This window comes from Centruroides vittatus, unplaced genomic scaffold (genome assembly GCF_030686945.1).
Source record: "Centruroides vittatus isolate TY-2023 unplaced genomic scaffold, ASM3068694v2 contig_202, whole genome shotgun sequence".
Lineage (NCBI taxonomy): Eukaryota > Metazoa > Arthropoda > Arachnida > Scorpiones > Buthidae > Centruroides > Centruroides vittatus.
Window position 1 is genome coordinate 17718 of NW_027121249.1, and position 26741 is coordinate 44458.

Here is a 26741-nt window from a genome sequence, read left to right on the forward strand (position 1 = left end):
GGGCGTCTCTCCTTCCGCAATGGATGAAGAGAGGGCCTTTTCCCCCTTTGAGCGGGGAGAGGAACTCTCTTCCATCAATTGCGGAAGGGGTTCTTTCTTCACGGGAACGACTTCAGGAATAGAAGATGTCGACAGCATTCTCTGTTCCGCGTTGAACGGAGAGGAGGCATTTCGCTGTTCGGACTTGTTCCGAAAAGTGAAAATGTCTCCATGTTGACGACATCATCTTTGCCGCACTGGGAGGGGAGGAATGTTTCGATCATTCCTCCCTTTTCCAACGAGTGGGATCCTCTCGTTCGGTGTGGGCAAGGATGCAAAGGAAAAAGCGTCGCTTCGCAAGAGATGTGAACGACTTTTTCCTTTGCTATTTCTGAAGTATCATTTAAATTTAAGGTTTTAGTTTCAATTTACTAACGTAGTATAAGAAGGCAAGAGGTTTTTTAATTTTTTTTCCTCTTGTCGTACTAACATTTAAACTAAAACCTTAAATTTAATTAATTTTTTTTCTATTTAATCTTTACCGGATTAGACACTTTTCACCCGGACTCGACACCTTTTCCCGGACGTGACCCACGGACTTGTCTCCCGAACGTGACACTCGGTCGACGACAACGGATTTGACTCCCGATTGTGACCACCCGGACGTGACACGTTTCTTCACCGGACGCGACATTCGGCCGACCTTTCTTCCCAAACAGCTGTTATGAGGATTGAGCTTCCGGTTAGGGTAGGTTAGGTTAGGCTAGGCTAGGTCAGGTCCTTCGCTCTTCTCATAACACTGTTCGGGAAGAAAGACTGTCTGATAAAGGTAATAATCTTCACCTTAGGTAATGAATGAATCGACTTCTCCTTTTCTCACTGTCTTTGTGTTTTGTAGGAACATTTGGGAGGGAGATTCTTCTCCCTCCCCAACTTTACCACGAAGAGGACCAAGTGGACATGTGAATATTTTCCGAAATCTCCGATGGTAAGAACTCTTTCGTTTCATTTTTTAACACATCTTATTCTCGTATCGTAATTTACTGTTTTTCTGTTTATAGACATGCCGAAGACGTTCTTCGATCACACACACACACACACGGACACAACATCACTGTACACGAAGATATACACCGTTTAACCTTTACTCGAATTCTCGCACTCACGCACTTACACGTCAAGCGCCACGTTCTGTGTAATTCGACACAATGAAACAACCCGAACACTCGCTTCCCACAAATCCAACCCCTGGGTCCTCGTCCCGGGAAGTGGAAACGCCAATTTTAAAGATTAAAAGACTTTAAATTGGCGGCCGAAGGGGCTCTGGTATCACACATCTTGCATGGATTAAATAGAATTTCAGACATTGGCATCAATAATCGTTTTGTGATGAATTTTTCTGCTAAATTTAGTGTGGTAAGAAATTATCTGCGCACAAATCTCGCTCGTATTTTAGTATTGCTAACTCTTACCTAAGATCATTAATTAAAGATCTTCGTGCTCATCGTATATTTCATCACACTTGCAACATGCCATCTGGTTTTGTTCATCGAGAACTGTTCTTAATCTTACCCATTTTTGGTTTCTTATGATCCACAAAATTTGGGCTGCCGGACTGCATGGAACGGAACTCGACACATTAGGTACAGACCACCCTGGGTTCTTTAACAGCTCGAATTCGATGTCAGAGCGCCTATATCGCTTGTTATACTAGGCGACACTTTTACATAAACAGTTTATTATTGTATATTAGACACACATCAATTGTTTTTAGTTGGTCGGCAATGTCACATAATATATTATTTCGGTGAGAAATTGATGTTCGATGTACACCATTTCGTTCACGACGCGTTTTAGGAACTTGAGTATGACATACATTGAGGACGTTCTGTATTTAATAATGATAGATAAAATTTGATTCAATAATCTATTGTCTTATATGAGAAGTCACGGCAGTGACCCTGATATAAGACACTAAAAAAGTCACTAACATATGCAGGAATCAGATTTTTCGATTTTCGGGGGTCGATTTTTTTCTTCCAAACACCCTATGGTATTTTTCAATGTATCGTGTCGTTCGAAGGAAAATTATTTTCTTAGGTAGTGTGCAAAATTTTAAGATTCTGTATAAAGCGGTTACTGCAATATATAAATTCGCTGACCTGGTGAAGATTGGGGACTTAAACCCCAATTCTCACAAGTGTAAGTTCTCTGACTTCTAGGGGAAATCGTTAATCCCGTGACAGGATGGTCTAGGATCGTGTGGGTGTGGCGGAGGAGACACGGATGACAAGTATCTCACAAAAAACCAGTGGCGTAGCGAACATAACTGGCGCCCGGGGTATGGCACTTTATTGGCCCCCCCCTCCCCCTCCAAAAAACAACATATAGTTTCTCTTGGAGACCATTTGGACGCCCTTCTGCGAGTGGCGCCCGGTGCATGATAAAACCCCTAGCACCCCTTCGCTACGCCACTGCAAAAAACCCGTTTATTTAAACATGAAATAACTTACACTATGCACAATGTTCTTTAAACAATTGAATGTTCGAAAGTTCTAAGTGTCGAGAATGTTTTCTAACGTCGCTCGAAGGTAGGCCACGGGGCAGCGGCAGGTGAGGAGATTTGTCGGTTGGTGTGGGCGGCGCTCTCGATGGACACAAGTACGGGAACCTCCGTGCGTTGGCACACACTTCTTCGGGCTTCCGAAACTTCTCGGAGAGTCTTCTGTCGTGTTTTTTAAAATCTGCCTTATCAATCTCCGTTTTCTCCCCTTTTGTCTACCTGATTGGTTATATGTTCCTCTTCCCCGCTCCCCGATTGGTCCCACGTCTGTTCCTAAGCGACAAACGACCCCTGTTCGCGTCACGAGAAAGATCCGCTTCGAAGAATCCACTTGACACCATCCGTAGACTCTGGATGGAAAATGTTGATGGAACTTTGGAACTCGCGCTCATATTTTCCCCCGTTGTTGTCTAGTCTGTGATGTTTTATAATTTTAACGATCTGACGCGATGTTCCTTTTCGTCATTAACTTTCCCCTTTTCAAAACTTTTATGTTCTAATTATTTGTATACGAGCGCCTTGTCAAAGGTTTCTAGAGGACGCTCGTTTACAATTATCGCGTTCTGTTTTACATCAATAGCATTTTTTTCTCGTCGCGATTTCATATGACTAGCACAACTAATCCGATCTTTGATCGGTTTTTAACAATAGAGGTTTTTTTCGAGTTATGCTTTAACAATTTTCTATTAAAAATGTTTAATGTCAACCCGTTTTTGGAACCTCACGGAAAGAATATAGATGATCTTGCACCCACCCACACTATCGCCTCCCCTTTCTGATTTATTCCTCATTTACTTAGGTGCAAATTTATAACCAATTAGCTTAGCTTTCTTTGCATACAGGAACACCTCACTTAATGACCTAGTTCCGTTCTTAGGACTGGGTCGTCAAGCGAATTTGCTGATATACAAATACCTTAACTATTTAATTTATTCATGATAAAAAAATAATCTGAAAAAGCTCTCGAAAATTGCTTTAATTGTCATCTTTTACATATTACAGTACAATCATACACACCCAAAATTTTTTCGTATTTCTGGACATTTCTAGGTTCCCGAATCGAAAAATATAAAACTCTTCGGGGTGTCATTTTTCGACCGATTGCCGTACTTTGCTTCTCTTATACATAACAGCCGGAAAAGTAAAACAGTCATTCGGATTAATATATTAGACATTGAATATTCTAAAGGGTGGTAATTTTTCTAGATCATCAGGGTCATCGTCGGATTTATCGTAAATATAGAGGTATAGCATAAGGTAGATGACTGTAAATAAATAGAAGAACTTGTAGGTGGTAGAAGTTATGGGTGTAACTTTCGAGAATAATTTCATGTGATCTGCACTGCAAGTTTTCTTTTCTTCCCTAAATTTTTCTTTAAAAAACCTCGCTCGCTACTAGATTCGCGTCTGCATGACGAACCATAACACCTAAATGAAGGATGGTTTCCGATAAAATAAATCCTCAGAGAAGACACGTTACTTACCAGTCCATCTGTGTGTTGGGTCACCATCTCTCAATAAACCATTCAAAAGTTTAGGTTTTCTAAGATGTATTTAAACAAATGCAACAAGACATACACTAAGATTTTCTCATATTCTTAAGTGTGTTTTTATAATAAAGTATAATCTTTAAAATAAACTAAAATTAACAATTTAACTTTTTTACAGAAAATAACGAAAAACATGAAGATTTGCATTCTTATAGTCTGTTTCTTCTGTTTTCTTTCGACCAATTCTCTATCTTATGGACCGAATGTCTGCACGACATATCAAGCGTATGCATTTTTATGATTTAAATTTTAATTTTTCTTATTTAATAGTGTAATGAATGATATATGTGAGAACTAAATTTAAATTTGAATAAATGTTCGTATTTCATGAAAATGTAAAGAGAAATTAATTCCTGAAAGTCATGTTAAGGCCAGGAACACACATGCGTAAAATTCGGCGTAAAATCTAGCGTAAAACAGAAAGCGTAAAAATTTTTCTGAAATTTTGGCTGAAACAGAACTGAAAATAGAGTAGAGCATGTCTCTACTTTTTACGGCGTAAAATTTTTACGCCAAAATTCCTCCAATAAAGAGAAGTCTTTTCTGTGACGTCAAAGTAGACACGTGCTTTTTATTCTAACAATGGCGGCAATGAGGGTTAACCCTACAATTTTGACGGTCTCGAAAAAACAAAAAATAAATGAAATAGGAGTTTATTGAACCCATTCGACCACATCAGTGTCATGTATAAAGCCACTATATTTAAACAACGTTTATGGATGGCTATAGGTGCAAAATTTCAAACAACAGGTAGGTCTAGTAAAATTGATTTATAGGCTTAGGGCTGTTTCACACTATGACCGACTGGGCCGACCGGTCCGACTCCTAGTCGTATTGCCATGGCAACAGCAGTCGGTCGACCGACTGGTCGTTCCAGTCGGACAGATTTAAAAAGTTAAATATTTGTAGTCGCGTCGGAGCAGTCGGTGAGCTGCAGCCAATGAGAGCTTCGAAGCTATAACCAATCAGAGTTTAGATTTATCCGAAGTTAGAAAATGGCGGAAGGTAAAGTTTTCTCGGAAGCTTTAATAAACGAAGTCAGAAAATATCCATGGCTTTATGATATTCGGCGAGCCGATTATAAAGGCGACATTGAAAAAAATAATTGGTTAGAGTAAAGCGAAAGGTATCCAGCTAAAAAATAGTCTTAAACTTCATATTAACGAATAGACGTAGACATATCTAAATGTAATTTGATACGCTGAATCGATTGGTATTAAAAAAAATTACTTACGATCAACCGTTTAAAAGTTACGAACGATTTTTTATTTCCGTCTATTTGCTTCGTTTAAGAACAACTTTATTAAGAAATACGCAGGCACTCATCGATATTAACAAAACGAATTACTTTAATTCACCATAATACATTTCATTTACAAGAGAAAGCAACATTAAAAATGCTAAAATGGTGTCGTTAGCCCGCGAACACGCGTACACACAACAACCTTTCAATGACGGCCATGTTTTCTGTTTAAATTGAAAAACTTACCACGATTGGCTAGTGTTCTGACCTGTAAGACGCGTTCCGATTGGTCCTTACGACTCGGCCACTGACATAATCGTATTCAGTGTGAATTCTTTTACTACTAGTCGGTCCGATTATAGGATCGGTCGGGTCGGACCGGTCGGACCAGTCGGTGACAGTGTGAAACAGCCCTTAGTATTTAGATTACACGCACGTTCTTTATTTGAATTCGGAATACAAGTGTATTAATTTAAATTTTCTATATTATAGGAGAGGAAGCGGAAAAAAATGGAAGGTACAAAAAAATAGATATATGACAAGAAAAAATTAATAAAATTAGCACTGTTGGTGGCAGTGGTGTTTCCTATTCGGTCAGAATTTTTACGTATGTGTGTTCTGGCATAAAAGCGTAAAACAGAAACTGAACTGAAAGCTAATTTCTGATTCAGTTTTCTGCCACACAATTTTACGCATGTGTGTTCGTGGCCTAACGGCCGGTCGAAACGGGAAATGCATTAGACCACCGCTCTGCCGAATCTTGGATCATAATCGGGTAAGATCGAGAATCCCCAGGAATTTTCCGGGTGACCCCATCTCTAACCCGGCCTTCCCGTTCTGGGATCGGCCAAACCCACCGTGAACTTGATAATGCCCAAGTGGGTTCGGCAACTAGTGGATAAATGGTGTAAACACTTGTCGCGGGTTTACGCCTCACCACATCAACAAGCTGGTCTGACAGAACATCCGAATACAAACCAGTTTCTCGTACAAAGCCCTCCTGAGAAGTGATCGACCACGTGTTGTGTTTCTTTATCCAATAGATCCTACAATTTATGATAATGCGTTTTTTTTAGTGACACAGAGAGGAGAGTCAAAAAACTTTTTCAACACCTTTAAACAAAAGTAATAAAAGATTTCTAAAATTTTCAGAATTATATTTGAAATTAATTAACATAACATTATAAAATTGATTTATTTTAGTAATAATAATGTTTATATCATTAGGAATTCATTTCAACAATACCAGGGGATATGGCAGTATAGAAGGACAATGACACGCTGCGGGTTTTTATGGCTTGACACGTGCTACAAAAGTGTGTAAGTTATTTAAGTGTTATCAAATCTCATAATAATTAATATTTTAAGTGTACTAAACATTAATGTAATTGAAATAAATATTGCCTAGGTCTTATTATACAACAATACCTGTTACAAAATATTTTACTAAAAGCCATTATATATGTTGTGCAGGATATGAAGAAGTTGAAGAGAAATGCAATCGCAAGTATTTTATTTTTGTAAAACGTAAATTAATTTGATACTTGTATCACGTTATATTTATTCTCTTTTCAGCAATTTGTGAGAAATCTTGCTTGCATGGGCAATGTCTCGCACCAAACACCTGTTTGTGTTCGGCTGGTTGGAAGGGCAACACTTGTAACACAAGTAAACTGTTTTATCTATAATTGCTATAAGAATATTACGTAAGATATAATATTAAAGACCAATTATGTACCTGTACGTCTGTACTATAGTAAAAAGTGTATTTTTTGTATAAATTAGAATAATTAAATGAGTGGAAAAGTGTGAGCCTATAGTCATAATGTTTTGTTTTAGCTTATATGTCTCGAAAATATGAAACCGAATCCTAGCTATGATATTTTAGAATATTAGGAGTGTGAAAGTTTGCGATGCTATAAGTGTAGATGAGGTGGCTTTTCTGTAAGTTGATGCTATGTAAACTGGCTGTTCAACCTAGCTAAAGAACCTATGACTTTGAAAACCGCATGGCCGAGCGGTTCGGGTGAAAGCTTTCCGCTCCAGGAACCCGGAATTAAAACTACAAAAATGTTTCGATGTAATGTCCCATAAAAAGAGCCGCCCTATTGTAAGCATGGCGTATCAAACAATAGCCTTCCTAACTAGGAAGTCACAAAACTTCAAACAGGTGATCTGATCACTAGACACATATTCCATACACTGCGGCCTGACATGCTAGTGTGGTTCTTGTCTTTGAACCGATAAGTGACAAAAAAGAAATCGATTATCAATCTCGGTGTTTGTAGTTAAAACCTCTTGCTGCCGTGATGTTACCGACCATTGGAATGATCTCGATGCATCCATATGATAACATTGCTCTGAAACAGAAACACTATTATATTACAACTTTCCGATGATGCTTAGCTTATGATATGATAAAACAATATTAATACTATTTATAATTATAGGTTGTGAAGATACTTGGGGCGTTCACTGCACCAACAAATGTTTATGTAAAAACGGCGCCAAATGCGATCCTGTTAATGGATTGTGCATTTGTACAGAAGGTTAGAATTCTCATTACTTCATGGAAAAACTGAATGATGGAAACAATTATCTAACACTATAAAATAAATCAATTTCTACCAACAGGGTGGCAAGGAAAATATTGCGATTTGCCATGCAAAACAGGATACTACGGATATCAATGTCTGCAAAAATGTCAATGTCAGAATACAGCTAAGTGCGATCATATCAATGGATCGTGTAATTGTGAACCGGGATATACTGGAGAAAAATGCGAGAGTATTTGCGAAGTAAGTACACTTACAATTTTCAACGGCTAGTATCGACAAAACTGACATAACGTAATTTATGTAGAACTGGAAATTCGGTGAAAATTGTCAAACAGAATATAGCTGTAGACGAACGACGACTCTTCATTGTGACCATATCAATGGTAGGTGCGATTGTTCACCAGGACACATTGGAACCAGTTGTCAGGATCAATGCAAAGTGAGCATTCAAATTTCTTTATTTCGTTGATAGTAATTATGTTATTACAATTTCATCTATTATTATTAACTTTATTGAGTATATATAAATGTAATATAATACGTTTTATATAAAGATTCATGTTTACATTCTTAATCATAAATTCTACATCATCTATAATCATAAATTCTTCAAAACTACACAACATGGCTTATCACTTTTCAATGTGAATGTATCTACACTAATTCATTTCTCCAGGATTGGAAGTATGGGAAAAATTGTGTACAGGCATGTAACTGTAAAAGAGAAAACACAGTTCAGTGTTTTCCTGTAACTGGTCTGTGCGACTGTGCACCTGGATATTTTGGAAACACCTGTGAAAATACTTGCGAGGTAAGACTATTTTTCTTATCTGATATTCAATCTTTGTTATGTCTGTAACTATTAAAACATATAAGAATATCAGAAAAGTGATCTCATTTATGCATTATGTGAAATTCCAACATGCATGTAAGACTATTGGATTGACAGTGTATTCTCTCACTAACCTTACCATTATATCAACCTAGGGTTGGACGTATGGGAAAAATTGTGGACAGGCATGTAATTGTAAAAGAGAAAACACAGTTCAGTGTTTTCCTGTAACTGGTTTGTGCGACTGTGCACCTGGATATTTTGGAAACACCTGTGAAAATACTTGCGAGGTAAGACTATTTTTCTTATCTGATATTCAATCTTTGTTATGTCTGTAACTATTAAAACATATAAGAATATCAGAAAAGTGATCTCATTTATGCATTACGTGAAATTCCAACATGCATGTAAGACTATTGGATTGACAGTGTATTCTCTCACTAACCTTACCATTATATCAACCTAGGGTTGGACGTATGGGAAAAATTGTGGACAGGCATGTAATTGTAAAAGAGAAAACACAGTTCAGTGTTTTCCTGTAACTGGTTTGTGCGACTGTGCACCTGGATATTTTGGAAACACCTGTGAAAATACTTGCGAGGTAAGACTATTTTTCTTATCTGATATTCAATCTTTGTTATGTCTGTAACTATTAAAACATATAAGAATATCAGAAAAGTGATCTCATTTATGCATTATGTGAAATTCCAACATGCATGTAAGACTATTGGATTGACAGTGTATTCTCTCACTAACCTTACCATTATATCAACCTAGGGTTGGACGTATGGGAAAAATTGTGGACAGGCATGTAATTGTAAAAGAGAAAACACAGTTCAGTGTTTTCCTGTAACTGGTTTGTGCGACTGTGCACCTGGATATTTTGGAAACACCTGTGAAAATACTTGCGAGGTAAGACTATTTTTCTTATCTGATATTCAATCTTTGTTATGTCTGTAACTATTAAAACATATAAGAATATCAGAAAAGTGATCTCATTTATGCATTACGTGAAATTCCAACATGCATGTAAGACTATTGGATTGACAGTGTATTCTCTCACTAACCTTACCATTATATCAACCTAGGGTTGGACGTATGGGAAAAATTGTGGACAGGCATGTAATTGTAAAAGAGAAAACACAGTTCAGTGTTTTCCTGTAACTGGTCTGTGCGACTGTGCACCTGGATATTTTGGAAACAGCTGTGAAAATACTTGCGAGGTAAGACTATTTTTTTCATTGTTTATTTAAAAATATACTTAATGTATTTATATTTTCATACGATTTAATTTTATCTTTTATATTATAAAATATAACGTTAAATTGTCTAAAAATGAAAAATTTATAGCTGAAAATTTTTATACAGAGAATACTGTTTATGTTTTGCATGAAAATCATAATGAATATACTTTCGTTACTTTAATTTATGTTTTCGGATCGTTTGGCGAGTATAGTTTTTATCAATACAATTTTCTATAATTTATATGCTGAAGCATATAATTTGGGATATTTTGAAATGTACCTTGAAATTGCGTGGCATTCAACTTAGTGCGTAAAGGAACAATCTTTTTAGTTTTAATTTCAGAATTTCGATTTCGATTGTAATCTACCGTGTACAGTAAATAATTCGAGATATTGCGATCACTTAAACGGCCAATGTGAATGTAAGCCTGGATGGAAAGGTATGAAGAAACAATTTCAATCATTGTTACTGACTTATATATTTAACAAGTAATGTATTGATAGGTTTGCAGTGTGATGAACCGTGTGAATCGGGATATTGGGGACAAAACTGTAAAAATTTATGCAATTGTGGAGGCAAGACATGTTATCCTAATACTGGAGTATGTCTTGGTAAGTACTTTTTGTGTGTGTGTCATATGGATTTTTTATTTTATATTAATATCGAAAGCGAATTTATATGATATTTTATTCTTAATTTTAGAGGTGAAAGCTTCGTTTTAGAGAAAAAAATGTTTATTGTTTGCGTGAAAATCGTTATGATTACACTTTCGTTTTTTAATTTGTCTTTTGGAATGATCGTTTTGTGCACATTGAGACGATATTTTAATCATAGCTATCATGGGTTTGGCCTGGCTCACAATTGAAACGATCTAGTATTGATACTTTTGATCTAACATATAGGAGATAAGCCTCCAAAAGTTTCTTGGAAGTGGCTTCTATGAATTCGATCCTGATCCGACAGAACGATAGGCTTACGCCTTAACCACCTGTTCTAGATTCGAACGTTGCCAATAAGGTGTCCACGTTGTTTATGGGTGTTCTTCGTCTAACACATGGTAGGATCTAACAACTATGTTGGGGTTATTTTCCCATAGAAAGTTCTCCTGGCAGGCATATTGTTCATGTGTTTCATTGGTTTACTTAATCAATTATTTCTTCTCTGTTGAAATTAAGAAGAAACTCTACAGCAGGCATCTCAAAGATACGGCCTGCGATCATAACTGGCCCTCGAAACAATTACTTGCACCCCGTGACATGTATTCAATAATGCTATTGTTTATATTTTATTATCTTGTTACCAAAGAAAATGTGATATTTTGTACTTAAACAAATAATACTTAATAAACAAAATTGTTGAACTCAATAATTATTATTGTTGTTTTTACTTTTATTTTTATTTATTCATATTACTTACAGTTATTTATTTTATTTGATTTATTATTATGTTTAATTCCTTGTTTACTTTATGTTTTTTCTACTTTATCTTTTGAATTTCAAATTAAAGTCTATCTTCTCAAGATTATTTATTACATAATTTTCACTATTTTGCATATAAAATGAGTGTTATCGAAATATTAGTAAATTACAGTTTATTCTTGTATTTTGAGTTTTGCTACTTTTATTTTCGAATCAGTTTACAGACTTGCTTCAGGCCTGTTTATTGGCCGAAAATGTTTGTTTTGTAATTAGAGTTATTGCTGGAAAAGTACAAATGGTGATTTTTTTAATTTATTGTCAAATCTCGGGTTATTAGAAAAGAGTTTTTTGAGTCGGCTACTTTTGGGCTACTTCTTAGAAAATTTTTGGTTACAAATTCTAAAAACATCTGGCCTGCTGTCATACTCCAGAGAAAAAAAATTGTCACTTAAGTAGTTTAAAGTTTGACACACCTGCTCTATACGGTTCCGATGGAATTTATTACGGGTAACTTTTTACTATGAATCTAATAACTTCGTTTAAAATACTTAAAGTAATGCCTCAGGTTTCCAAAATTAACACATTTATGTAACTTAATGAGTGACTATATCGGAGCATGCAACCTCTTGCAATTACTATTGACTGTTGAAAGAAAATTATTTTTATAGCACACATAAGAGCCTCGTGCCATCTGATATATCATTTCGATTTAAGAGAATATAATTTCTTATCCCGCTCAGTGTTTTTTACCTTTCATGACTCACGTTGATCTTTAACATTGCCTTTAATTGTGTAGTGTAATCATGCCTGATCTGATCTTTCAGGTGGGTGCAGAACAACCTTTAACACGAACGTCTTAAGTGGCTTTGCCGTTTAGTTACTACAGCACTGTCTTCACTTAATATGGCACACAATGTTTATGATTGCTCAAAGGATTTACAACAATGAATTGATTGTTTACTTCTCTGTCAGATGTACTGTATTTTTTAAATTTTCAATGCCGTGTGGCATGTGATAGTCATCTCCATTTAACAAATCCCTGTACATAAACATGGAAAAGATAAAAATAGACGTCATAGTATTATACATTACTAGATTTAACGTAACGTAAAAGTAAACTCCATTGTTTGAAGATCAAGCTTCTGTATGGCGATGAATCAAAGATAAACCACGAAGATTTTTGCTGATAATGATTATGAATTAATGTATTCTTAAAGTTATTAATCAATAAGGCAATGATTATTGATATTTATGAATTTCGTCTAATAAGAATTCTTTACTCTATAACAGATTCTTTTCATAAAGAAGCGAGGAATCAAATCGTAATTGGTGTGTCTACTTCTGTTCTCCTAATAGTAATAATTTCTGTTTCGTTTTTATTGTATTTCTATTGCATGAAGAAGAGAAGAAAGCAATTTACAAATGCCAGGATCAAGTAAACACAATACTATTTTCTATATAATTATTGATACAAAAAATATATAATTCTCGTTGTTTTCAGGTATGAAAAGTAAGGACCAAACCAATGAGCATTATCTGCCATATAAATTTGATTTAATGCATCTCAGAATTTTGTCACAAATATGGCACAATATAAACTATTGAGTTCGGCTAGCCAATCTATTAATTGGCTATAATTTTTTCTTAATGTTTGATTTTGCCTGCCCCATCATCTGTGTTGGTCATCAAAATCAATGGTAAACACCTATAAAAACGAACTCAAACTCTGATTACTCGAAAGAATGTGAAATCTTCAGAATAGTTCACCCCTTCGTGCTCTTTTAAGACGTATTTTTCCTTTTTATGAACAAGAGGTTTAATTATATAAAATGTTTTCGTGATATAAAATTGATATTCCAAAGAAACCAAGAAGAAAAGTAAAGATAAATCAAGTGAGGAAATTGCCTTTTCTGACCACTTCTTGCGGAAACCTTTGATGTATAGTGTAACCTCGCTTAACGAGCATAATTCGTTTCAGAAACTTACTCGTAATGCGAAACACTCATTAAGCGAGTTTCCACTGTAATGTATTACTTGTTACAAAATTAAATTTAACACGCGTATGTGCGTGTGTATTGAGTTGTACATTACTTGCCATTTGTAACAGGAGTATATATTGTAAACAGCAATCAAAAATGTTTTTAAAGATGTTTATTAATATTTCAATGATTTTCTATAATAAAATGTAATATATTTTTGTGTTTTTGTTATTACTTACGAGAGAATATTGGTAAAAAAGTAATCTGCTTATTTCACAATGAATTTATGAGTTATAAAAGATGCCAAGCTGCAATTTTTAGTCGTATTTTCAGTTTATTTAACTTAAAATATATGCTGTCTATCTTAAATTAGTAGTGGCTTGCCCCTGTACATCATGCTTTTCCTTTAACAATAGAGCCATACCGGTCATCTAACACCTTTTAGAGGAAAATTTTTAATTAAAATAACGTGACATCTGCTTTGTATCGGAAGTTTCTGTGTAGTTAATCTGAACCTCCTTCTTCTACGGTTTCTATAAGTGGTCTCATTTTTAGTGTTTCTAACACCCTTCTCGAAATTAAGGAAAGACAGACAATTGGACGACACTGGAAATTTATAGCTCTACAATTTTTTCAAACTGTAGCCCAATAAACGATGTCACTTGGTTATTTATGCCTCTTTTTCTTCTTCCCCTACGGCCTTACGCCTGCTTGACGACAGGGTCGACACACATGGATTCTATTCTCAATCGCCGTTTGACGCGATCATGGGCCTGGTCTGGATGTAGTGAATGTAGAATTTTCGGTGAATGTTAACTATGATTCCAAAATGCAGCTTGTCTCTGATTCCAGCGAACAGAAGAAAGGAAACAGTGGGGTCGCACGTTCTAACCTAACCTAACCTATTCTAATAATTTTGTCGGTAATAATTATAGTAATTTATTGGAATAGGTTAGGTTAGGTTAGAACGTGCATCCCACTGTTTACTTTCTTCTATTCGCTGGAATCAGAGACGAGCCGCCATTTTGGAACCATAGGTAACATTAACCGAATTTTCTATCGTTTTAATCTAGAAATAACTTTATTTTATTTTTAGAATTTACAATCTTGTTAAGATTATTATTACCGATTCTATTGTTTTAATTTTTAGGCCTACTTATATATACGTAAAAAATAAGTTTTCAATTCTTTTCGCCTTGTTAGTAGTGAGAATGCCTTTTCCTATACGTCGCGGATAATACGCGCGAAAATACTCATATATCTTCTGTGTTTATTATAGTGGGTTATCTGTGTTTGAAAGAATAAATATACATAAAAGGAATGAGGCGAGTTACACGAAAATTCTATTTTCGTTCTATCAATTTTCTTCCGGTGTTATAAGTAACCCCGGATTTTACTCCCAAAAATACGTAAATAATTGTGGGTAAGCGAATATAAAACTTTAAATCGAAAATAAAAAATTAGATGGAGCCACCAAATGTTGCCATAGAAAGTTAAGCAAACAGTTGCTTAACTTTCTATGGCAACATTTGGTGGCTCCATCTGTTATTATGTTTTATTATTACAAATTTTATATTTTTAACTGTTTAATAGTTTATCCTAAATATCAGAGGTCTCGTTTAACATCGCCCTTCCTTTTCTCATTTCGGGCTTAAACATATTACAAGTACGACTAAAAAGACTCTCTGAAAGTAGTGAAAAGAATAAAAATATCTTTCATATCATAATGTTATTGTTTAAAAACACTAAAATTATTCCTTCCTAAATTATCCTTATGTGATTTATGGAACAATCTAACATCCGAAATGGCAATTAACCAGTACATTTTATCCAATCTCAGTCTTCCTGCTTATTCAGCTTATATAATTAACACTGGTATGAGGAAAAAGAAGAACGAAATACAGAATACATGCGAACAAAATCGACACACACACACACACATTAACATCCATGCTTATGGAAAAGCATCAACTTTTTATATATTTCTCGACGTTTCAAATTCTCCCAAGTTTAAAAATGTAAAAAAAAGGAATTATTTTTTGAACCATCTCCATACTTTCCTACTATTATATAATATTAAATTAATAAAGGCGGTAATATTATTTGTCGCACTTGTGGAGGAACAACTAGTCACACCCTGCGTAATAAGTATGACTAAAAACGCTTCCTCAAAGGAATAAAAAGAACAAAAATACTTCCTCCCTAAGTCACTACAAAATCGAAATTTGGTCTTATCTCAACGGAAAATTCCCTTTATCGTTTAAAATAACATCACGTTTGGATTTTCCAATTACTTTTAGTTTTCATTTGATTCTGCATTGTGTCATGACAAGTTACACTGAGAGAATTTCATTGGTCTATTGTAAGAGATAAATAGAATTTAAAGGTGAGCAAAATTTAAATATCTCTTAAAAGTACCTGTATTTTACCTTTGTATTGTCTTGTGTAATTTATGCAACAGTCTGAAATTGAAATTAATTATTTTATCCTCTCTCACCTATCATATTACGTCTTCACTAAAAGTGAATCTGAAATTAGAGTTTCAATTGTTTTTATCTACTATTCATGACAATCCTTTCTTATTTTATTTTTTCCCACCCGTGATCACTTTTAGTACAGATTAGCAAGGATTACAATGCTGTTTACCAGTGACGAGTAGATAAAACCACTGAACACTGATAACGGGCTGGCCACGTGGTGATTCCCGGGATTTCTTTACGCTTGGTACACCAAAATAGGGGCCAGTTTACAATAGAAAGTCCTCCTGAAAGACATCACCTATGCGTCGCATTGCCTAGCTTACAATGGGGTGACAGGGTATCGAGCCACGAAGCAGGTCTCTCGTGAAAAATTCCTGTTTATACAATATCTAATTAATATTTATTATCTGTTGATCCTTTAACAATATGGACAAACGACCATGTTGATTCCACGTTCGGATTTGAATAACCACTCATTAATTATAGAAGTGGGATACATTGCACTCAGGTGTGATGTGGATCTTTAGGTTGTAACATTCAAGAGCTCCCCTTAAAAATTTATTGTTGACCAGAAAACCTTTTAAGATAAGACCCTGAACAGAAAGTGTCCAAGTCTCTCATTTATGGACTTCATCTGTGTTTATTGAGCTTATATAAATCGAACTGTAGTATGAGAGAAAGAAATAAGTGGTATATAAATGAAAGTTTAAGTGATTAAGTGACCGAAAATCGGAAGATTCATCAGTAAATAAATCTCTATTCATTTGTTGTGTTTAAAATATAATAACGGAAGCTGACGTTTATATAAAGGAAGCTGACGTGTCCTACGATTGTTGGAAGTGTTGCAAGTGTAATTAAACAACACAGTTTAATGTCACTCGGAAGACTGTTGCTATTCATTACTCTTACCAAATTAATGAGAATATAAAAATAAATTTATAAAAATTACTTCAAATAAGATGGGTATTAAGAATTATATAATTACCTTTGATAAGAACAGCATTTCCTTTATTATGGATAAAATAATGATAACGAAGCAAAGGATGTAATATTCTGGAGTAATAGAAAACTATAAATGTCATTCTAAGATGTACATAATGAATAACTTAAACACATTATTAGCGAGGTTGAGGCCGAAGTTTTCAACGCGAAAACGTGTACGTCGGACGTTCAGCGCCGCCTTCCTGTTAGCCTAGAAGTTTGACAATGGCGTTTGAAACGTTGAGCTCGATTTCACTGACGTTCCAAACGCCATTGTCAAACTTCTAGGCTTACAGGAAGGCTGCGCTGAACGTCCGACGTACACGTTTTCGCATTGAAAACTTCGGCCTCAACCTCGCTATTATAAACAATTGATTCCTTCCTTTTAGTTTTTGGCTGTTATATATAACAGAAAGGAAGTGTGAAGAGCGGTCTAAAGTAACTCCACTTTATATAGGCCTACGTACCTATGGGAGCTTGAAACGTCATAAAGTTAGAAGTGTTTTACTGGATGTTTGTACCGTATGCTGTAACACATTTCTTACAGGGTTTGTCTACTCCATTTATACCTGGATCATCTTTTTTTACTCGTTTTTCAAGCTTGGTAGATGGAACATAGTACTGGAAGAAGGAATTTAGATGATCTTGCACCCGCACTATCGCCTCCTTTTTTTGATTTATACCTCATTTACTTAGGTACAAATTTATAACCAATTAGCTTAGCTTTCTTTGTATACAGACACTCCTCACTGCACAATATTCGGCGAGACGCGATAAATATCAAACCCTGTCAGATATGTGCGAGAGTCAGAAATTCGCTCTCGCCAGCGAGCTTTCTCAATTCTCGCTTGGGCATGGTTTTCCTTTGCGAGAACTATATCGCTCGCTACTAGATTCGGGTCTGCATGACGAACCATAATACGTAAACAGGGAATGGTTTCCCATAAAACGTCTTTTGGGGAGACACGTTCCTTACCAGTCCGTCTGTGTGTTGGGTCACCATCTCCCAATAAATCTTAGGTTTTCTAAGATTTATTTAAACAAATGCAACAAAGCGAACACTAGAATTTTCATATACTCTTAAGTGTGTTTTTCTTATGAAGTATAATCTTTAAAATAAACTAAAATTAAACAATTTAATTTTTTTTACAGAAAATAACGAAAAACATGAAGATTTGCATTCTTATAGTCTGTTTCTTCTGTTTTCTTTCGACCAATTCTCTATCTTATGGACCGAATGTCTGTACGACATATCAAACGTATGTATTTTTATGATTTAAATTTTAATTTTTTTTATTTAATCGTGTAATGAAGTGATATATGTGAGAACTAAATTTAAATGTGAATAAATGTTCGTATTTCATGATAATGTAAAAAGAAATTAATTCCTGAAAGTCGTGTTAACGGCCGGTCGAAACGAGGAATGCATCAGACCACCGCTATGGAGAATCTTTTTTTTAACTCTGTGGGCACTAAGAGGGCCTCTTTTAGCAAGCCCATTATGGGTTTGGCTAGGTCTAAAATAAGGTTAGTGAAAGACAGAGCCCGACATATCAGGACAGACCACCCCCCGATAAATAACTGGGAATTTATCATCCCGTACGGATTCGAACCCGGGTCATTTATTTAGGCTGCCATCTTGACCACTCGGCCATCCGGCCGTCTGCTCTGGAGGATCCTGGATCTTAATCGTTTAAGATCGAAAATCCCCAGCAATTTTTTCGCGGGGTGGACCGTACGGATATATCAGGCCCTATCTCTTACCCGGCCGTTCCGTTACGGGCGTGGACAAACCCACCATGGAATTGATAACGCACAAGTGGTTTGGCAACGGGTAGACAAATGGTATGAACACTTGTCGCGAGTTCACGCCTCACCAACGAGCTGGTCTCACTCACTTTTCGGTTTTCTTAATGTGTCTACATCTCGATAGAGGCCAGTTTCTCGTAGAAAGCCCACCTGGAAAGCGATCGTCCACGTGTTGTGTCGCTTTATCCAATAAGTCCTACAATTTATGACAAAAGGTTTTTATGTGACACAGAGAGGAAAATCAAAAAACTTTTTACAACATCTTTAAACAAAAGTAATAAAAGATTTCTAAAATTTTCAGAATTATATTTGAAATTAATTAACATAACATTATAAAATTGATTTATTCTAGTAATAATAATGTTTATATCATTAGGAATTCATATCAAGAATACCAAGGGATATGGCAGTATAGAACGACAACGACACGCTGCGGGTTTTTATGGATTGACACGTGCTACAAAAGTGTGTAAGTTATTTAAGTGTTATCAAATATCATAATAATTAATATTTTAAGTGTATTAAACATTAATGTAATTGAAACAAATATTGCATAGGTCTTATTATACAACAATACCCGTTACAAAATATTATACTAAAAGCTATTATATATGTTGTGCAGGATATGAGGAAGTTGAACAGAAATGCAGTCGCAAGTATTTTATTTTTTGTAAAATGTTAATTGATTTGAAACGTGTATCACGTTATATTTGTTCTCTTTTCAGCAATTTGTGAGAAATCTTGCTTGCATGGACAATGCGTTGCACCAAACACCTGTTTGTGTTCGGCTGGTTGGAAGGACAACACTTGTAACACAAGTAAATTGTTATATTTATAATTGTTATAAGAATATTACGTAAGATATAATACTAAAGACCAATTACGTATATCCGTACTAAAGCAAAAATAGTGTATCTTTTGCGTAAATTTGAATAGTTAAACGTTTCACAGAGAGGGAAAGTATGAGCCTATAGTCATAGTGTTTTCTTTTAGCTTATATATCTCGGGAATGTAGGATCGAATCCTCGCTATGATATCCTGGAATGTTAGGAGTGATGAAAGTTTATGGTACTACAAGTGTAGATGAGGTGGCTTTCCTGTAAGTTGATGCGATGTAAACTGGCTGATAAACCTAGCTGAAGAACCTATGATTTGGAAGCCGGATGACCGAGCGGGTGGCAGCCTTCTGCTCCAGGGAGATCAATCCAAACAGGTCGAAAAACTGCATAAATATGTCATGTCCCATAAAACCAGCCACCCTGTTGTAAGCTTGACGTTCAACAATAGACTTCTTAAAAATGCCATCACGAAACTTCAAACAGGTGATCCAATCACTCGACACATATTTGATAGATTACAGCCTGATATGCCAATGAGGTCCTGGTCTTTGAACCGGTAACTGACAAGAAAAAAATCAATTATTACTCTCGGTGTTTGTGGTTAAAATCTCAAGCTGCCGTGATCTTACCGACTATTGGAATGATCTCGATGCATCCTTATGATAATATTGTCCTGAAACAAAAGCACCATTATATTACATCTTTCCTATGATGCTTAGCTTATGATATGATAACACAATATTAATACTATTTATAATTATAGGTTGTGAAGATACTTGGGGCGTTAACTGCACCAACAAATGTTTATGTAAAAACGGAGCCAAATGCGATCCTGCTAATGGATTGTGCACTTGTACAAAAGGTTCGAATTATCAATACTTCATGATAAAACAGAATGATGGAAACAATTATCTAACAGCAGAAAATAAATCAATTTTTACCAACAGGGTGGCAAGGAACAAACTGCGATATGCCGTGCAAAACAGGATTCTACGGATCTGAATGTCTGCAAAAATGTCAATGTCAGAATAGAGCAAAGTGCGATCATATCAATGGATCGTGTAATTGTGAACCGGGATATACTGGAGATAAATGCGAGAGTATTTGCGAAGTAAGTACACTTGCAATTTTAAACGGCTCGTATCTACAAAACTGAGAAAAAGTAACATTTGTAGAACTGGAAATTCGGTAAAAATTGTCAAACAGAATGCAGCTGTAGACGAAACACGACACTCCATTGTGACCATGTCAATGGTAGCTGCGATTGCTCTTTCGGATACGTTGGAAGCAATTGTCAGAATCAATGCAAAGTAAGCATTCAAATTTCTTTATTTTGTTGATAGTAATTATGTTATTAAAATTTTATCTATTATTATTTACCTTACTAAGTTCTATCTTATAATAATGATGGGTTGATGATGATAATAATTGTAAGCGCAGAGTCGAAACGGTTAGGAGTTGAAAGTTGGAATTTGGTACACAGTTAGGGTACGCCACGAGAATGCACACTAAGATGGGATTTTTCGAAATCCCCCCGCGGGGAAAGGGAAAAGTTTAAGGCTTATTCTAAAGAACTCAGCCTCTACTGTACTATTTTAGATGCAACTTTTTGATTATAACGCCGGTTTAGTAGGGTACCACGTGGGGATGAAAAGAATTTACTCCTTGACAATGGAAGTGTTATCAATGTAAGTGTTACGAATCGGAGTGTTAACAATAAAAGTATTAAGAGAAAGCAACGTGCAAGATTTACAGATGCGGTTTTCTGCGTTTTTGCGGAAAATCGGATATATTTTTAGACCCATCTAAAAATTCTCTAATTAGTATGGAAACAGAAGGTCCTAGTTCTTGCATTCTGTGAAAACGGGTAATAAAATAATCTTAATCTTATCTATCGTTACTTTTTGCCCGAGCAATGCCGGACTTATCTGCTAGTATTAATATAATATATATATATGTTTTATATACATACTGATTTGTTGTTAAGTTCAATGTCACTACTGGGTGTATTTATAGAGACTTGTTAGTCTTCATCATCAACTTTTTATTCCCCTGTACGTTTCGGGCCATGGCCCCTCCTTGATCGGCATTACATCTCGGAGTGACATAAAACCGAAAATACATTTAATTCCTTCACAGCTTTCCTTTGGCAGGGCCGTCCACGTGGTACTCCACGTGGATGGCCCGAAACGTACAGGGGAATAAAAAGTTGATGATGAAGACTAACAAGTCTCTATAAATACACCCAGTAGTGACATTGAACTTAGCAAGAAAAAAGACACGGTTTCAAATAATATAACAGTACATATTGATGTTTACATTCTTAGTCATAAATTCGGCGCAAATACAAACAAGCAAACATGATTCTTTACTTACATTGTGAAAATTCATACAGTAATATATTTTTCTAGGATTGGAAGTACGGGAAAAACTGTGTACAAGCGTGTAACTGCACAAGAAACACCACAGTTCAGTGTGATCACATAACCGGTCTGTGCGACTGTGCACCTGGATATTTTGGGGACAGCTGTGAAAATACTTGCGAGGTAAGTCTATTTTTCTCATCTCTTATTTAAGAATATACATGATGTAGTTATACTTTCATAGGATTCAATTTCATATAGCATTAAATTGTATAAAAATTAAAAATTTAACGCTTAAATTTATACTCTGAAATTGCGTGGCATTTATCTTAATTAGTGGAGTAACATCTTTCAGTTTTGATTTCAGAATTTTGATTTCGATTGTAATCTACCGTGTAATTGTACAGTAAATAATTCGAGATATTGCGATCACTTAAACGGCCAATGTCAATGCAAGCCTGGATGGAAAGGTATGAAGAAACAATTTCAATCATTGTTACTGATTTATGTATTTAACAAGTAATGTATTGATAGGTATGCAGTGTGATGAACCGTGTGAATCGGGATATTGGGGAGAAAACTGTGAAAATTTATGCAATTGTGGAGGCAAGACATGTTATCCTAATACTGGAGTATGTCTTGGTAAGTACTTTATGGTATTTATTATTGATATTTTCTGTTAATTTTAGAAGTAAAAGGTTTGTTTTAGAGAAAAAAACGTTTATTGTTAGCGTGAAAACCATTATGATTATTCTTCCGTCTTTTTAATGTTTTTTGGAATGTTTATTTTGTGAACACTGAAATGGTATTTTAATGATAGTTATTATGGATTTTTGCCAGGACCGCAATTGATACGGTCTGTTATTGACACTACATCTGACGTATAAGAGATAAGCCTCCAAAAGTTCCTTGAAAGTGGTTCCTCTGATTTCGATCTCAGTCCCACAGAGCGATAGACTGATTACTTAACCACCTATTCTAGATTCGCACGTTGCCACGTTATTTGTGGGCGTTCTTCCTCTAACACATGATACGCTCTATCAACTAAGATGGGGTCAGTTTTCCATAGAAAGTCCTTCCAGTCCATGTGTTTCTTGGGTTTACTCCATCAATTCTTTGTTTCGTGTTGGAATTAAGAAACTCTGCGGGGTTCCGATGGAATTTCTTGTAGGTGAATTTTACCATGAACTTAATTATTTTATTTAAAATAATTAAAGTGATGCCTCAGGGTCCGAAATTGAAACATTTATGTAGCTTAATGAGTGACTATATCGGAGCATGCAACCTCTTGCAATTACTATTGACTGTTGCAAGGAAATTATTTTTATAGCACACATAAGAACCTCGTGCCATCTGATATATCATTTCGATTTAAGAGAATATAATTTCTTATCCCGCTGAGTGCTTTTTACCTTTCATCACTCACGTTGATCTTTAACATTGCCTTTAATTGTGTAGTGTAATCATGCCTGATCTGATCTTTCAGGTGGGTGCAGAACAACCTTGAACACGAACGTCTTGAGTGGCTTTGCCGTTTAGTTACTACAGCACCGTCTTCACTTAATATGGCACACAATGTTTACGATTGCTCAAAGGATTTACAACAATGAATTGATTGTTTACTTCTTTTTCAGATGTATTGTACTTTTTAAATTTTCAATGCCGTCAGGCATGTGATAGTCATCTCCATTTAACAAATCCCTGTACATAAACATGGAAAAGATAAAAATAGACGTCATAGTATTATACATTGCTAGGTTTAACGTAACGTAAAAGTAAACTCCATTTTTTGAAGATCGAGCTTCTGTATGGCGATAAATCAAAGATAAACCACAAAGATTTTTGCAAGGTTTTTGCTGATAATGATTATGAATTAATATGTAGTTAATGATCATTGATATTTATGAATTTTGTTTAATAAGAATTCTTTACTCTATAACAGATTCTTTTTATAAAGAAGCGAGGAATCAAATCGTAATTGGTGTGTCTTCTTCTGTTCTCCTAATAGTAATAATTTCTGTTTCGTTTTTATTGTATTTCTATTGCATGAAGAAGAGAAGAAAGCAATTTACGAATGCTAGGATCAAGTAAATACAATACTATTTTCTATATAATTACTGATACAAATAACACTTAATCTCGTTCTTTTCAGGTATGAAAAGTCAGCACCAAACCGATGTATTAAATCAAATTTATATGCCTGATGAAACCGTGTCTCTTTTTATAATTTAGGCTTAGTAAACACTAGTGTTGTGTCTTTGAAACACAACACTAGTGTTTACTAAGCCTAAATTATAAAAAGAGACACGGTTTCATCAAACCAATCAACTATAATTTTTTCTTAATGTTTGATATTGCCTGCCCCATCATCTGTGTTGGTCAACAAAATCAATGGTAGACACCTATAAAAACAAACTCAAACTCTGATTACTCGAAAGAATGTGAAATATTCAGAATAGTACACCCCTACGTGCTCTTTTAAGACATATTTTTGCTATATAAAATTAATATTGTAAAGAAACCAAGAAGAGAACTAAAAATAAATTAAGTGAGGAAATTACCATTTCCGACCACTTCCTGCAGATGCCTTTCATATAATGTATTATTTGTTTAAAAATTAAATGTACACTACATGTCTGTATGTGTATTATGTTGTAGATTACTTGTCATTTGTAGCACGGAAATTGCGTTATTGTGGGCCTAGAATCTCTCCGAGTATGAATTGTAAAGAGCAATTTTAAAATGTTTATCAATACTTCAATGATTTTCTATAATAAAATATTATATTTTTTCTGTGTCTTTGTTATTTCTACGAGAGAATAGTGGTATAAAAATAATCTGCTTATTTTACAATGAATTTATGAGTTCTACAAGATGCCGGGCTTCAATTTTTAATATAATAATTATTAAAAAATAAATTCATTTAGTTTAATTTTATAAAAATACTGAAAGAAAAGATCGCCTATGTTTTCTTCCGAAATGTTTTAAAATTAAATTCATATACTGTATTTATTTATTTATTTTTAGTTATTATATTTTACAAGAGATGGCGCTATGGTGACTTATCTGCTGCCAAATTGCTTAGGAATTTTTTACCTTTATAGCCCGATGAAGAATCTGGCAGTTCGTCTATTACTTGAAATAATTATCGGATTAGTTATATTTATTATATATTTATGTAAACATTATTCAGATTTTAATACAAGAGTTCAATCGTTTTAAAAATAATTTCAATTTTAAAAAATAGAAATGTGAAAGAATTTTTTTTATATTTTGAGATACTTTCAAAGTAAATAATTATGAGGTTACGTCTAATTTCATAATTTTGTTAATGAACTTTTGGGTTTCAGAAAAGCAAAATTATTCTTTTTGAACAATGAAGATGACAATTCTATCGCCTTCATTGTTGCAGCATCGATACAGCATTGTCGCCCAATCAGCAGATTGTGAGAGGTTTTTGCCATTAGACTAGTCATTCGCAGTGTTGCCATTCTTAAGGAGCTGTTCTCGTGCATATGTTGAGACTTGCAATGACGTAATAGATTCTGTTACATCATTGTAAGTCTAACCAGGCCCCAATACTACACCAGCACAATGTTCGACTGTCGCCAGTCGAACGTCGTGCTGTTCGCACAGGGAGTCCGCTTGAGAAGAACCCGGCTATTATACGCGATGATAAAACTGACATAACAACGCGGTAAGTCACGGACACCAACAAACAAAATGGAAGTTTTGGTTAGAAATAAATACAGTACTTTTTCTTGCCATATATCTAATAATAGACAGATGCCATCGTCTCTCCAAATGCAGTATCCGTTATATTTCTCTGTCGATAGCCCGACACGTGTTCCGCGGCCATCTTGTATTTTCTCGCGTGTATGGGATTGTGGGATCTCTCTTATGATTAGATCTAGTTTCGAGAACTCTGTTGAGTCGATCGCGATTCAACCTCGAGATTGAACGGTCGAGAGAGGTTGCACCAAGGCATAGTCGCCGAACTTGGTCACAATCTAGATTGAAATGCTCGGTGCAAACGGGTTATAATAAGCGCAAGGAAAAGATCTCTTACTCTCACGACTGCAACAGTTACTTTTTCGAGTAGCATGGGAATAGGACTGATAGCGTGATGTAATACACGTGCGAACTGCCAAAGGGGCATGCCTCCGGAAAGACCTATAGGAAACCGGCACCTATTTAGGTGTAAGTACACGTGAATAAAATATCAAGCGGCTAACGTTAGTCAGGCGCGAACTTTCGACCAACTACCAGTATTTAATGGTTTTATCCACTTGCCAAAAGTCAGCTACTTTTTTGTCTTTCGTTTACTGTCGACAATTATGTATATTATTTTGTCCGTGCTTTCGTTATTCTCATCAAGATCTTGTCAATTAACATTCTTTAAAATTGTCGGAAGTACTCAGGCGTAACTGCACAATCTAATAAGTTTCTTTTTAAAATTATGTCCCATTGACCCAAAAATAATAAAATTGCAATTTGTTTAATACTCGAATTATTTTCATTTTAAATTAAAACCTTTACTCATTTTTAACTCGTGAATTCCTTCAAAGCCATGCTTCTCTCAAGTGGCCGAATTCTGCGTGTGATTTAGCACACCAATTAAAAATTTCTATGCATATAATTAGTTTTGTTCTAATCTATATACAGTAGAGCATCGATTATCCGACCACCGATTAACTGACTTATCGGTTAACCGACCGCGTTCTAGTCGGCAAATTCAAATGTCTGCTAGTGATGTGGCGCTACAATATTTGGTTATGTCTTGGCTACTTTAATATTATATTTGTTAAATTTTTGCATGTTTTAGCTGGCAGCACTGGCTCGACCATGAAAGGGAGACTAGTATTTAAACCAGGTCTAATACACTATACTAATAATGTATTT

At 35.1% G+C, this 26741-nt stretch overlaps 1 protein-coding gene and 2 long non-coding RNA genes across 3 annotated transcripts; all 3 read left to right on the forward strand.

Moving 5' to 3' along the window:
- The first annotated feature begins 541 nt into the window (after positions 1–541).
- LOC136970557 (uncharacterized) lies at positions 542–1299 on the forward strand. The gene is made up of 3 exons (XR_010880001.1): positions 542–808; positions 878–967; positions 1041–1299. It is a non-coding gene; the product is annotated as an uncharacterized lncRNA (long non-coding RNA).
- A 5512-nt stretch (positions 1300–6811) lies between these two features.
- Positions 6812–23834, forward strand: LOC136970556 (multiple epidermal growth factor-like domains protein 10; the record flags this gene model as incomplete). The annotated part of the gene is made up of 22 exons (XM_067265002.1): positions 6812–6842; positions 6911–7003; positions 7786–7884; positions 7970–8133; positions 8198–8332; positions 8570–8704; positions 8881–9015; positions 9192–9326; positions 9503–9637; positions 9814–9948; positions 10313–10409; positions 10474–10581; positions 12679–12743; positions 19260–19293; positions 19363–19455; positions 20240–20338; positions 20424–20587; positions 20652–20786; positions 21888–22022; positions 22207–22309; positions 22374–22481; positions 23782–23834. Coding segments are annotated over exons 1-22 (2391 nt in total), but the record flags the coding sequence as incomplete, so codon positions are not given.
- LOC136970558 (uncharacterized) lies at positions 15703–19098 on the forward strand. The gene is made up of 3 exons (XR_010880002.1): positions 15703–15753; positions 17981–18087; positions 19014–19098. It is a non-coding gene; the product is annotated as an uncharacterized lncRNA (long non-coding RNA).
- Positions 23835–26741: the final 2907 nt, after the last annotated feature.